Here is a 15,000-nt window from a genome sequence, read left to right as displayed (position 1 = left end):
TGTGAGACGATTCTCCGTTGGAATCGAATCATTATTTTCTTCTATCGCGATATCGAATATTGACTTTGAGGAGATTATCTCTTTGACCCTGTGCGGGTTCCTTTCGCAGCCTTACCATAGTAGACGATATAGTTATATAGTGCTTCCCTAGACCTAAACAAGAATACACAGTAAATATAAGACGAGCTACGTGCTCTTTGCTTGGACCTACGCGGTCTACACTTAGTCTGCGAAGGATCAACGTGGATGAAGATCTAACTAGCGTAGATTGCTATTTTATCACCAATTGCTGGTCGGTAAGTGTAGTTATAGGTAGATATGCGGGTAGATAAGTAAACGATTGCACGAGGAAGGGTCAGTTACGAGCGGACAAGCACGTGAAGCGCTGTCTACGTTGTTTTCGAGAACGAGTGTGGAGTACTATTTTCATTCTCCACGGAGGCGCCCCATCTTTTTGCCAGCATTATCGCCTTAATTAGCACCGAGTATTCTACGAGCGACAATGCTTTCCCAGTTGTATCTTCCATCCTGGTGGACGCCCGGAAATGCTACGTGAAAACGTTTCCCCGGTTATTACGCTACTCGAGAACAACAAAAAAAAGATATGTACGATTACCGGGTAACGATGCAAAACTTAATTGAATAATGATGTTAATTAACCCCTTATGTTCCTCCAACCCGTACAGTCTCCCTGCGCCACCCGGCGCCCAGTGCAGAAAGAAAAAAGGAAAACCAAAGAAAAATAGAGGGAGAAAACCACGCGACTATGCGACATAGCGCGAGTTTTCGCTGTCCTGACGACGAAAATAGTACTCTCACCCGGAACACAGTCGAGTACAGAGGTGAAGCGGGTAGAAAGCGGGACTTGTGTGTGTGTATATATATATATATATATATACATATATATATATGTACATATATATATATATATAAATATATCAGATAGTGTGGCCCATGCACGAGAACGTGTCATTCGCAAACCATCGCGATGATTCAGTTCGCGGGCGCGAGGATTTCCCTCACAGTCGACGCGACCCACCCCTGTCACCAGTTCCTCCGCTATTCCTCCCAAGCCCAATCAACATTTCGCAAAAGTCACGCGTTAAGTACATTTGTTTACTTGTTCAGTAGCGCACGATTTGCGAATGCCCCGCCTTGTTCATCTGTGTAGGCGTATTCAGAATCGACACGGTTTGATCTCTCTTGAGATCAGATCAGTTCCGCCGTCCCCGTTGAACGAATGGTAAGATCTCTTCCGACAGGGAGTTGGGGAACCGGGGGAGGGAAGGGGAGGGGGGAGAAAACGAGAGAGCACCAGAGAGAAAGAGAGTGAGAGAAAGAGAAAGATCTAGAAGAAGGGAGAGAAAGAAGTTGATGAGACCGGAACGAGCAGAGTTATGGTAAGTACATCCTCGCGAAGGAGAGGCGGAAAGAGACGACGATAGAGTTCAAAAGAGGGGGGAGAGGAAACGAATCGCGGAGGTCCGTACTGGCCGTACCGTCCGCGCGGACGATTCCCCGTTTCTCGCTGACCGATCCTCGCGACGAAACACTCGCCGTCTCGTCACGGCGAAATCGGGCGAGACTGAGTCTCGCGGAATGTACAAGGACAAGACCGCAGAGAGCGGAAGAGTATATATACAAATCCTCCTACACAGTAGAGGAAGATAAATCACGAAGAAAGAGAGAAAGAGAGAATGGGGAGGGGAAAGAGAAGAAGGATCGGGATAAGAGACGTCGAACGAGAGAAACAGGTAAATTCGAGACAAGAAAGAGAGATATCGCGCAACACGAAGCGAACGCGGAGAAGAGTGACGATCAAAGGCGACGAAACAAGATGTAGAGGAATGGGAGGTGGTGTACGATGAGACGACACTCAGAAGAGGGAGGGAGAGATAGAGATAGTGAAAGATAGAGATAGAGAGATAGAGAGAAAGAGAGAGAGAGAGAGAGAGAGAAAGAGAGAGTTCTTAGATGCTGGTCTCGTGCACGAGCTTGGTCAGCTCCGGTAGCACCAAGTTGTTGGAACTCAGAAGCAGGGAATTCCCGGTGTTGTCTCGATTACTGCTCGTCTGCGCCGTATGGTTGGGGCTCAGGGGCTGATTGAGGGCGTTACTGGAGGGGAATCTATTGTCGGTAGTGGTGTTGATGGTGTAATGATGATTGTACGCGTTGGCCGGTCCGGTCACGCTCAGCAACAACGGCGAGGCGGGGCTGTTGAGGGACTGCATCCTGGATCCTCTGTAGTTTGTCTCGTAATCCTGACTCGGCTCGGCACTCCTATTGGAGGAGGACCTGTTGGCGGCGTTCTGCGCGGTGTTTGTCGGGTCTTCGTCAATGTATGTGAAGTCAGAGAGTGGTCGGGGCCCGGTGTGGCTGCGTGAACTGCGCATACTGTGTAAGCTGTGTAAACTATGGACAGAGCGACGCTCCTCCAGATCTTCCAGAGTCGACTTGAACGCTCTGATTACTCGAAGCTGCAAAAACAGGGAAGGACGTTCTATCAGGAAGCGAGGAGGCAAGCCAGCAACACACAAGCACGCCATATTGTCGTATCGTTTCTTTTTTTTTCGCGTAGAAGAAGTCTGAGTGCGTCATATGTCGTGTGTGTGTGTGTGTGTGTGTATGCGTGTGCGTATGTACGTGTATATGTGTTCCCCCATTTCCTTTTCGTCGCCGTGCATTCTGTCTGGTTTCGTACACCCCCTGTATCAGCACTGTACACTGTAATCCTGTCGTTGTTCTCGTGGCTGTTGTCGTGTTTCGTGGCTGCAGATGCATTTTCACGTGTATTTATTCTACATCGTTTCTCTTTTCTTTGCCGATACTTTTCGTTCGTCTTGTACGGTGTAGGAATTTTCTCTTCCTATTCATATTCGCGTGACGTTTCCTCGATCGCAGTCGACTTGGTTGCATTTCACCCGAATTCGTCGGGACTGACCGAACGGATTGAGTCGCACGGACAGGGCGGCGTGGGGTTCGGGCTTTCGAGCGGACGAGGGATTGGAAGTGGGGGAGGGGGGCACATAAAACGCACCGAGTCGCTTGGACTTGTTCGCGATCTCGCTGCTGCTGCTGCTGCTGCTACCACAGGAGAGCAAGCTGGAAAATTGCGAACTCGAACCCGGTATCGCATGCGCATCTACCTACCTACCTACCTACACACGGTGATCAGGCAGATATCGAGGGTGAGAGGTGGGTGAGGGGAGTGTGTGCGACGAGGGAAACGGACCGCGAGTGCAAACGACACCGGAAGTCCTCGCGAAGGAGAGCCATCCGTTCGTCCCTGGGACGTTAAGGTGCGTTAAGGGGTGCTAACGAGGGGGGCCATCGACTCTTGCGACATCTGCTCGCTCGGCTGGAGGACTTACAACCGGTCGACCGGTGAGGACTCAACGCGGGGATCTAACAGCAACGAACAGCGAACGGGACGGAGGGGGAGAAACTCGAGAGATGTCCAACAACGCGGGGAGCTACTTCCGCCGGGGGCTTTCGCTTACTTACCACCGGATGGTCCGACTCGGTAACAACGTCAGAGTGAACGTTAGCAGCGGTTCGTTCCGCGGGAAAGACGGCCGCGGTCTCATCGACCGTGCGGGTGGACCACTACACACCTTGGACGATCCCGAGATGCTCTTCGTTGCCCGGGGCATCATCGTATCTACCGGTCGGGCTGCCGTCGTACGACTGCCGCGTACAGCGTACGGCGGAGCGTGACTAAAAACTCGGCTAAATCTGTCACGAGAGCTGGCGTCGACGTTATCAGCCGTTTCCGTGCGCGGAAAGACTTGCGACCGAACGCAAGGGGCCATCGCGCCAAACGGGCTTGGCAATAGTTACCCAATTAGAAATGGTCCGCAACAGTCCTGAACCGTTCGCGAGCGAGTCTGCCGAAGCATTCGCGCGCTTGTAACCGTTCCCTACGGCTTGGAGAGTCAATAGTGTAGAGGGTAGACAGAAGTTCGGACAGAGACAGATCTTGTGCGGCATATCGCAATTAGTGTAAGAGTAGTAGTAGTAATAGTATAAGTAGTCATAGTAGTAGTTAATAGTAATAGTGATGATGGTAGTGGTAGTAGTAGTAGTAGTAGTAGTAGTAGTAGTAGTAGTAGTAGTAGTAGTAGTAGTAGTAGTAGTAGTAGTAGTAGTAGTAGTAGTAATAGTAGTAATAAGTAGTAGTAATAGTAATAGTAGTTAGTAGTGATAGTGGTGATGGTACTAGTAGTAATAGTAGTAGTAATAATAGTAGTAGCAATGTCAGTAGTATAGTAGTAATAGTATAGTAATAAGTAAAACGAAAGGGGGAGCACTAACAGAGACAATACGATGCACGTTCGTGACAGAGAGAGACGGGGTGGTCTCCCCTGAATAGCGCAGTCTCTTCGGGGTCTCACGGGGTGTATTTCGCGCGTGTTGCGAGCTCGAGCACGCTCTGCGCGTGTTCTCAGCACCGTAACAGGCCCTCTACTATCTCTGCGCAAGTTTCAGACATACGCTGTAATCAGACATGTTCTCCCGAGTCGAAATTTAAAATCTACTATAAGCCTATTTAGTACTAAGTTGTACGCTGTTCATACTCACTACAAGTGCTACAAGTTCTATCGTAATGCTTGTAACGCTGCCTTTTGGACTCTGCTTAGCTTCATATTCCTATAATCCTCGAAGCCGATATTAAGCCTCAAAAGATATTTCTTTACTTTAACTACTCTGTAACTGCTCATCACTGCTCTGTCCACTCAATGTCATTCTTTCCGTCATTATAAAATAAACAAATATCTTGTAATAATTAATGCATTAATAAAGTGATTTTAAAGTGGAAAACGCCAAAGAAGAGATGAAAAGTGATTATAAAGAGCAGCAATAATTAGAAGTGATTGGAAAGAAGTAATGTTCGAAATATCCAAATGTAAATAAATATACATCAAATATAAGTGTGATTTATGTTTTTTTTATGAACAATTATTATATATTACAGAAAATTGTAATTCATAATTCATAAATTTTAGAATATATATATATATATATATATATATAGTTATAAGCCCTGGCTATAAGCATTTTTTTAGAAGATATAAAAAAACTATTTAATATTCATTTTTATCTTATATATACATATATTCCCTACTTCAGATTTTAAATATACAATTTATTAAATTTTAGGAACAATGTCAGACACTTGAATTATTAATAAATATGATAATTCGAGTATCTAACATTCTTCCTAAATTGTAATAAATTATATATTTATAAAATCTAGGTAGAGAGAATATATAAAAGATAATTGGATATTAAATAATTTTGCATATCTCTTAAAAATGCTTGTTATGCAGGCACAGGTTATGCAGGCGTTCTGGAGCAGTAAAAGAAGGCAAAGTGTTTTCTTATAGCATGAAAGTAGTACTATATCCTATATAACTTTAGATACGGAGATCCGTCAGTAGTCCTATAAATCCTACGGAATTTGGAGGCTCACGGTAGAAGTGAAATTTCGACTCGGGCTATCGCTAAGTATTATGCACTCGGAGAGACCATTCGGAGCGGGTGAAACGGTCTCTCTCTCGTAGTCGTTTGTGGGAGTATGTGTTTATAAGAGGTCTTGACTTGTTGAGTCTTGATTCTGTTTGTGGAGAGAAAGTCGCGGTCAGAGCCAGATCGGACCGGTGTTGTCGTTTCGCAACGCGAGAAGAGAACGCGCGGCTGCTCCAGCTGGCCTTTGCGTCCCCTTCCGATTGAGAAGTCGAGAGAAGAATCCCGAGATTTCGAACTGATAATCTCTAACGGACTTCCACTTGTGCGATTATCTACTTGATAATCGGCAGGGCACTTGATTATCAACCGGAAATCCCGGATTCCCGCGCAGCAACTTCGCGAGATAGATTCTCCTCGATTATTATGTAAAAACAATGGCAGAGAGAACAGTCACAGCTGCGAAGTCTCAAGTCGACTTTCGATCTGGCAGTGACACCCTCTCGACGTTAGACACGGAGAAGATTCTCTCTTTGGAGTCCTCATGATCGCAATCGGTCTCTTTCTCGGTAGAAAATAATGCATGCCGACAATCGCGCGCGACGATTGCTCGACCGACGAGATCCTCCTCTTTTGTTTTTTCACAATAACACAGACCACATGGTGTATAACGTGTTAAAGTCCTCTAATTGGCACTCGATATACGAAACACGAGGCGGTGTTAGATCTCGGGCAAACAGAAAATCAAATCGATGCACAAATTTGCCAACCGTGCACACGCACACACTCGCACGCTAACAAACAGGGGAGAGGGAATACTCTAACTGGATTCACACGACGCTATGATTTCCCTCCGTGACTGAGAGTTCCCCGAAAAAGAGAAGAGAGAGAGAGAGAGAGAGAGAGAGAGAGAAAGAGAGAGAGAGAGAAAGAGAGAGAGAGAGAGAGAGAGAGAGAGAGAGAGAGAGAGAGAGAGAGAGAGAGAGAGAGAGAGAGAGAGAGAGAAATCGAATTATGTATCGAGCCATTCCGGTTTTGTCGATGATTCGACAACGTTCCTCAAAAGCGACTTACAGTCACGGAAGGGTAGTTTATCATCTTTAGACGTCCGTTCGCCGACTCCGTCGCGCGCGAGAGGCTTCGGACGATCGATTGAGAGAAAGTGTGAGTTTTCTGGATTGAGAAAGAGAGAGAGAAAGAGAGAGAGAGGACGAGCGATAAGTGACCGGTCAACACCTTGGACTTTGAAACACGCGTTGAATGGGACCGACCGGAGGATCCCGATAGATTTTTATCTAACAAAATTCCGCATTCGCGACCGATCGTTTCAGACACAGGCTCCCCCCCCCCCCGCCGTCCCGCAAATGAAAGTCTCGATTGCCGGCGTTTAATGGTAAGTAAATCGTCGACGATAAATTATGCTCAGATCGAGCAAGCCGATCTCGCCGACGAACGTCGATCCATCGAACTCCCGTTACGAGCGGAAATTTCTCTCTTCTCGTCTGATAAGAGGAATCTTCCACTTATCTGACGAGGAAGCGCACCGTCGAGACCCACCGGTCTAACTGATCCCGATTCTCCGGGAAAAATGGACGGCTAAATCGTTCACCGGTATTCTTATCGCATCGGTGGGAGATAACGGTGAAGATGGATCGACGCGACGGAGCGTTTTTTCAGCGGGGAGAGGGAGACCGAGGCTTTCGACTTTGCGCGACCTCGCGCTGATGAGAATCGATGATCTAGCGCGATCTGTCCACGAACGAACAAACGAGCGGCGCTCGCCGACGATCGCCCGGCGAACTGACATGCCACACGAGACAAAAAATAAGGGAAATACAAGTGAAGAAAAAAAGAAAAAAATACTAGTCGGAGGAGAGACATGTGAACCCGCTGGCGGGATCCGTACCGCGGAAACGGTATCGCCAGTTTACACGCGCAGATTGCAACTTCGCAACTATACGTACATCCTGCGGCATACATCGGGACGGGCAAAAAGGTCCAACACGAAGATCGAAGTGCGCGAAACAAACATAAGAGGAAAATACGAGACGAGCAGCAGCGCGTTGTACGTCAGCGAAGGACGTTTCCCGCGAGTTCCTCGCGGCCCTTAAGCCAGTTTGAGCGATTTACCGCGATTCCATGTTTTTCCACGGCCGCGTTATAGATAAGAGCGAAGAAAAAGAAAGAGAACGGAAGACATTCCGGGGAAGAAACCGAACGAGAAAAACAACTGTGTATCGAGCCGTAGCGGATTATCATTTCCTGCGCGGAAGTGAATGATCACGACTCAAACACTCCGAAATGGGCCGCACGAGACGTGTGTCACAAAGTTCACGACGAGAGGGCCGGACGGATGAAGGACGGTCGAGGGCGGGGGGGGGGCGGGGGTGGCGGAAATACACAGCACACTCACAGACACTATGCTACTGAGAAAAAAAAATAAAGCGCGGGTGGGCCGGTGGATCTCCGAGTACTGTCGCGGTCCCCGAGAAACGACGGGGGGCCCACCGACCGCCCCACACCCCGCTACAAAAAAAAAAGTACATTAGTGTGACGTAACATCCGTTCATGTCTATATATCCGTGCATCGAATCGAATCGTCGCCGTCGTGACATCGCGCACCGCGAGAACGCGCGACGACCTCTCGACCCAACGGGAGCGTCGTGTCGTCTCTGCGTTGTCCTCATCATCGTCATCGTCATCACCATCATCATCACAATCATCGTCACAATCATCGTCATCATCATCATTATCATCATCATCGTCATCATCATCATCATCATCATCATTGTCATCATCATCGTCATCGTCATTATCGTAATCATCATCATCGTCGTCGTCGTCGGGGTCTCCAATTCGTTACTATCGTTACTCTGGAGGACGATCTAGCGATCCGGAGATGCGTGATCGAGAGAGAGAGAGAGAGAGAGAGAGGATCGACTTCCGGTGCCACGGGCGGCACGCGAGAGAGTAGGTTATAGGTATACTCTCCGTCTCATATCGTCGACTGAACGCGCGAATGAAGCGTAGAGGAAGCTTTCTCGCGCGCCTCCGTCGGCACGGGGAATCTGAATTCAAGCACGTCATGTGCCATGCTCGATTCCCGATCCGGATAGAGAGGAAGAAAGATAAAGAGAGAGAGAGAGAGAGAGAGAGAGAGAGAGACAGAGAAACACGGGAAAAATAGAGAAGGAGGGAAGGGGAGAGAGCAAGAGATCAAGACGGCGAGAGATGTTCCATTGTGCGCGCACACGTGTTACGTACGTCGACGATCCGTCGTGTATGACGATATATATAAATATAAAGGTATACATATGCGTACACGCGTATCTGGCGGGTTTTGATGATTATACAACGTATTATATGTACGGCAGGCGATCTACATGAGCTACGTACTTGTTTGTACTCCGACAGGATAAGTGGCGGCGGGCAAAACTGCCGCCCCGTTATACCTCAGTCTCTCGAATGGGTTCCGCTGGCTAACAAATCACAAATTACAACCATCAGTCTCTCGTCCTCGCACCTCGCACCATTCGCTAATAAAAGCACTACTTTCTTGCCTAGGTTTTCTTTTAGAGCGTGCGCGCAATCGGCGACTTCTTTCCTCCCGCGAGTCGCGCGGCTCATGACGGGGCGTTTGCCGACGATTCTCTCTACGCGTTTACTTCCGTTCCCAGTCTCTAGTGTTTGTACTTGTGTTTGTGTGTTTTCTTTCCCTCCTCCGGCCTACGCGCTCGCGTGTGTGTCGCACGCGTGTGAATCGAGAGAAAAAAATGGTAGATTTGCGCGCAAATCTCTTCTTCTTCTTTTCTTTTCTTTTCTTTTCTTTCCTTTCCTTTGTGCGCTTTTGCCGCTTTTCGCGCTGCACTCTTCTAGTACAGAGAGATAGAGGCAGGTGGACAGGCACAAGTAGGCAAGCAGATAAATAGAAAGAAGGAAAGAAAGAGAGAGAGAGAGAGAGAGAGAGAGAGAGAGAGAGAGAAAGAGATACAGAAAAGAGAGAGAGAGAGAGAGAGAGAGAGAGAGAGCGAGCGCGCAAACGATTTCTCTCTCGGGACAAAGTTACGCGAAGAGTCGAAGAACGGAAAAAAAAAAAAATAACCAGACACGACCGAAGCGGTGGAACACGGCAAAGTGCACACGTCCGTCGTGATTCGAGTGTCGCATCGCACACGAGCGAAGCAAGAGCGTTGAGGTATTGTTCAGCCGGCCGGAGATGCGCCGGCTCATCAAGTGGAAAAGGACCGCCACAGGCCAGACACCGGCGCCGTGTCCGACCGAACGGAACGGCCGAGACTTGCTGAGGATTTGCCGAGGGAGACTGTGCGCGCGCTATGAAACTTGTCTCTTCCCGGTCCTCCGTTCAGAGTGCCTTGCGTCAAGCGAGAACATTACAGTAAAATATTCTTTAAGCTGTCGAGCGACACTCTTATCGAGGAAGGACGAGGCACTGCACGCGGGCAGAGAGGTCCGCATTTGCCACCACCCGGTCGCTTCAGTCGCCCGGACGAACACGAATGGAAGGAGGCAATTTTCGTGCCGGAAATCGCTTTCGGAATTCCCAGAGACACCGATGCGAACGTGCGCTAACGACCGGTATTGGTAGGTGTGTCTTTCATTAGTGTCAGCGGTTGATTCTCGCGATAGGAGTGGCGCGAAGCGAGACTCGGTGTACACGGCGTTGCGGAAGCACGCGCGACAAAATTGCCAGACTCGACGATCGAAAGGTCAGGTATTTTTGTTTTTCTTTTTTTTTGCAGAGAAAGAGGGAGAGAGAGAGAGGGGGGAGGCAAGGAAGAAAGAGAGAGAGAGAGAGAGAGAGACGGTATGTTGCGGAAAACGCGCGTGCCCGCCTCGAGCGAACGAGTAGAAAGAAATCCGTCGAGATTTCGCGTCGTGTTTTTGGTCGAGCGTTCGCCGCTCACAGGACGAACCCTCGCATTGAGATACACAACACGCACACAATGCAATATATATGAGTATACATATACATACACACTGTGCACGTTAAACGCACAATAATAATATAAAACATGTCATGTCAACGCGCGCACATCGATACAAATGTATATTGGTATGTTAACATCAGTACACATCACGTGTTAATCAATCGTCACACAACAATGCTTCCACACAGCTGAAGTAATGAGGAAAACGGATGAGAGAGAGAGAGAGAGAGAGAGAGAGAGGAGAGAGAAAAGAGAAAGAAAAACGAGATAGAAAATAGTGAGATGTAATTAGGCGGGGCGGGGGGGGGGGGGTGAAGCGTACACACGGTACGAGTAATCAGGGCGTGGTGAGGGACCGGCCGACCCGGAAGTCGTAAGCCGGAAATCAAAAACGATGCTCACACCAGAAAAGCGAAACACAGACGTCGGAGAGGAGGGAGAAAGAGAAAAAGAAACGGTAGGAGAACACACTCGAGTCGAGTGTTGGCGGGAGCCGTTCCTTAACGAACGTTAGTTAACGTCAACTGGGTTTTCTCGATCGATTCTCCGTCTCAGCCTGCGAGCGAGACTGCGCCGGGGCCAGAGAGCTGGATTGTAATCCAGGGTCTATAGAGCTCGAAACTGGACATGCCATGTCGGGAATCGCTGGAACCCTCAGTCAACTTTAACTAAGACTTCGCGAGAACGGCGTTTGCGTATCGAGGAGCACGGGGGAGCACACATCGCAGCAGCGCCGTTGTTACATCTCCGATCGTCGCCGATCGAGAAGCTTTTTGGAGCCCGCTCGTTCGGACGTACGGACGAATTTCACGAGCGCCTCCAAACGCACACATACACGTACATGCAAAACATCTTAGAGGGTAAGTTAGGGGAGAGAGGAGGAAACCGAAAAGAAAAAACGAAAAAAGAGGAAGATAAACAAAGGTAGAAAATTCAGAGAAAAAGAGAGAGAGAGAGAGAGAGAGAGAGAAGGATCACACGCGCGCGCACGCACACACACACACACACACACACACACACAAAAAGAAAGACGCGATGGAGACAACTCGAGAAGCGTATGACGGCAGCCAAAACGGACGTAATCATAATGGTCCATCGAACAGAAGAGCATTAAAAGCCATCGTCAGTGTCTCTCGGGCTGCGAGAACGCAACGATTAGCGTCAAGTTCAACCGCGTGTCGATTGTTGCGGCGAACGCGTACCGTATGTGCGTTACGTTTCATTAGCGCCTCGCTGACGGAGACAGAGGACGAAGGAGATTGTGTGATAATGAGCGACGAGAGAGAAGCGATACACACGATCGGATGATGCTCGATCGTATCCCGCGACGGGATCGCGGAGAGGCGCAAAGATATAGAAAATAAAAGAAAAGAAAACAAGAAACGATAAGAACAGGAGCGATATACAACTGCCGCGGTGATAATAATCATTGCAAAGGCTGCGTCTCCACATATGGCGAAACAAATTGCTTCGCGCCTATATATATATATATACACACACACATATATATATATATATTGGCTAGCATTTTCTCCTGTTGTGGAGGATGGTTTAGAGTCAACCACAAACGCGGCTCGTGTCGCATGAAATACATAATAATAAGCAGACGGGCGAAAAATATTAATCGAGATTCGCGGTCCGTAAGCAATCACTATTAAACAAAATGCAGACATTGTGAGAGAAGTGTGTAAAGAGGCAGAGTGGTAGTATTAGTAATAGTAGTAGTAGTAGTAGAAGTAGAAGTAGTAGTATGACTAGGAGCAGCAGTAGTAATAGTGATAGTGACAGTAGTAGTAGTAATAGTAATAATAGTATAGTAGTAGTAACGTGTTAGTAGTAAGAATAGTAGTAACAAGAGTAGTAGTAGTATTAGTGGAGGAGGAAGAGACATGGTTAGTAAGAATGGACAAATAAGTTAGTGGAGAGTAAGTAAGAGAGAAAGGGCGATAGAGAGGGGGGGGGGAAGAAAGAGAGAGAGAGAGAGAGAGAGAGACAGGGGGAAAGAGAGAGAGAGGCAACACAAAAGGCAAACCGAGTCTGCTAGCAGGAAATTATAGTACAGAATACATATCGATCAAGTGTCGCAAAAAAAACCAACACGTCAAATGAGAGAGAAAAAAACGGGAAACAATGAGAATATGTATATATATATATATAGATATATATAGATAAATAGAGAGAAACGGTTAATCAGATTATGTATAAGATGGTCAAACAATCATCAAACTTGCGGAGAATGGACTTGCGGACTAACCATGTAGTAATCCTGAGAAGGGGATCTGCCTGTCACAGATACATTCTGCACCAGAGTTCTATTGCTCGTCTGAAAGTAGGTGACACATTCTAGTTTTACTTCATTAGCCTATGAGTGAGAGGTTCGTTGTAGCGTTTCGTTTTGTTTCTTTTCTAGCAATAACTTTCTTTCTGTTTCTCTTAATTGTCCGTACGACTGTTCGGTACGTTTTTCGTACGCCTCGTTTCGTATGCTTCTTCGTGTGATTCAACATTTATCGACCGTTGACTGTGCGAGACAGACAAAGTACGGACAGAGAAGAAAGGGGGAGAGAACGTACAAAGTGACACAGAGTAAAGTGAATTATAATAGATTATAGAAACAATTGGTAGAAAGAGACAGAAAGAGAGAGACTGAGAAACAGAGACAATGATAGACATACACACACACATACAGAGAGATAGCGAGAGAAAGTGAAAGAGAAAGAGAGAGAAAGAGAGAGAAAGAAAGAGAGAGAGAGAGAGAGAGAGAGAGAGAGAGAGAGAGAGAGAGAGAGAGAAAGAGTGAGAAAGTGAAAAAAGAGACGAGAGAGAGAGAGAGAGAGAGAGAGAGAGAGAGAGGAAACGAGTGTCATCGCGAAATAGTTCGTTTGAACTAGAATTCGTTCGTTGTGCAACTCGTGCGAGGTATCATCGCGATCTGTTGCGACAGCTGTAACAGACCGACGATGCCGTCCTCTTTGTCGCACAAGTCGCCGTGATAAATGCATATATTCGATATGATTAAAGAATTGTCTGCGCAACCATCGTATATATAGAGTGTCTTGGGATACTGGGAGATTCTTCGAGATACGCGTTCGTAATTAACCCATCCTAGCAGATAGAATGAAAAAAAAGTACGCGAGCGTCCTCGAGGACGTGAGTTTCCGAGCGACTTGCCGCGGCCACGAACGATCGTCTCGCGAGGGAAGAAGAATTCGGCGCGCTCTGCAGAAACGACGACGTCGTTGTCGTCGTGTTCGAATGTCGAGGTGATTATCACGTCAGATAATACGCGAGAGAACGTCGGAGAGAGCCTTGAACGATAAGTATCGCGCATTTCCATCTCGCTCGGTTTCGTCCGATGACGTCAATTGGCGCATTCGCAGCGCGGCGGAACCGGAGGATGTGACATTATTGATGTTTCTTCTTCTTTTTTTCTCCTTGTCAGTGTCAATTGAGAGCAACGGGCTTACTCGTTCGGCTCGAAGCCGAGAAATGGATATTACATCCGCGCGCAACGCGCGACGGTAATTTATATTGGTACTCTGCTGCACGAAACTCGGCGTTGTTATCAATGTTTATCGTTACGAGAGAGAGAGAGAGATAGAGTCGAGGAGTCTGTAAAAATTCGAGAGCCTGTCGCACCCGTGAGAATCACTCTGTCAAGCGGAAACGACCGATGCGAATTGGACGTTTTCCCGATCGTAAAAATCTGCCAAAGTTCTCGAACGACTGATTCAAATGATTTCGGCGATTTAATCCGCTCGAGTAACTCGAGTTATTCAAATCCGGCTTTTCGATTCCATCTCGTTACACGCAGCAAAAGGATCTGAATACGGCGCGAGACGACGCGGCGTAATTACGCGTAAATCTTGCGCCGATTCTCACGGCAAAACGGCAGCGCGTGGATCGAAAGCGCGATTCGCTGCGACACGCGACTTGTTCGGCACCGTCCGCTTTAGTTGCGAGTTCCCGTCGGGAGTTTTCCGCTTGAAACTGAAATCGATAGAAATAGCCAGAGAGAGAGAGAGAGAGAGAGAGAGAGAGAGAGAGAGAGAGACAGAGACAGAGACAGAGACAGAGAGAGAGAGAGAGAGAGAGAGAGCTAAGGCCGCTATAAGAGAGTACAATAGCGAGCGACAAGATGAATCTTTTAGCGCGTCGGAGTTCTTACACCGCGCCACGATGAGGCTTCGTTTCGCCGGCTAATTACGAGCTCTATAAGAAGCGAATTCAGACGCGGGCATGTGTAAGGACTACCACTTACGCGAGTTATCGCAGCGTTACGCGTCACGTAAAAGCCGCTACACACCCCTCGTTGAACGGCGCAAAGTCGTCGGCCGAGTGTGTAAAGACGTCCGCGGGGACAGGGGAGAAGTGCGCGAGCAAAGGGAAACACACACAGCGCGTTACACCGGCTCGATTTAACCGCCAACTTAACGTCTCTTCATGGATGCTCTTCGCCATCAGTCAGTAAAATAAACATCATCTTCATGGGGGCGGTTCGGGGGAAGGGCGAGTAACGTCCGTTGGAGCACTGAGGACGACGCGGGACTGACTCGCTCGGACAGTTTGGAGAAGAGGGTCAGAC

The 15,000-nt window shown here is 47.9% G+C and overlaps 1 protein-coding gene across 29 annotated transcripts in view; it reads right to left on the bottom strand.

Moving 5' to 3' along the window:
• Positions 1-15,000, bottom strand: part of PMCA (plasma membrane calcium-transporting ATPase 3) — a 98,477-nt gene that overhangs the window by 20,362 nt on the left and 63,115 nt on the right. For 14 of the 29 annotated variants that reach the window (XM_025299608.1, XM_025299606.1, XM_025299600.1 and 11 more), the window contains 2 exons: positions 12,670-12,738; positions 1-2,477 (listed from right to left, as the gene is read on the bottom strand). The exon at positions 1-2,477 is cut by the window's left edge and continues 1,317 nt beyond it. The exons of 5 other annotated variants lie outside the window; for them this stretch is intronic. In XM_025299608.1, the coding sequence (XP_025155393.1) occupies positions 1,971-2,477; positions 12,670-12,738 (576 nt within the window). In that variant the 3' untranslated portion in view covers positions 1-1,970. Of the gene's footprint in view, positions 2,478-8,870; positions 8,946-12,669; positions 12,739-15,000 lie in introns of those variants that run through there. 10 more of the 29 variants (XM_025299613.1, XM_025299614.1, XM_011141015.2 and 7 more) reach the window with 5 other exon arrangements.

The sequence above is a fragment of the Harpegnathos saltator genome, unplaced genomic scaffold (genome assembly GCF_003227715.2).
Source record: "Harpegnathos saltator strain DR-91 unplaced genomic scaffold, Hsal_v8.6 scaffold288, whole genome shotgun sequence".
Lineage (NCBI taxonomy): Eukaryota > Metazoa > Arthropoda > Insecta > Hymenoptera > Formicidae > Harpegnathos > Harpegnathos saltator.
Note: the sequence above shows the minus strand (reverse complement) of the source record. Positions and strands in the feature narration are given on the sequence as shown.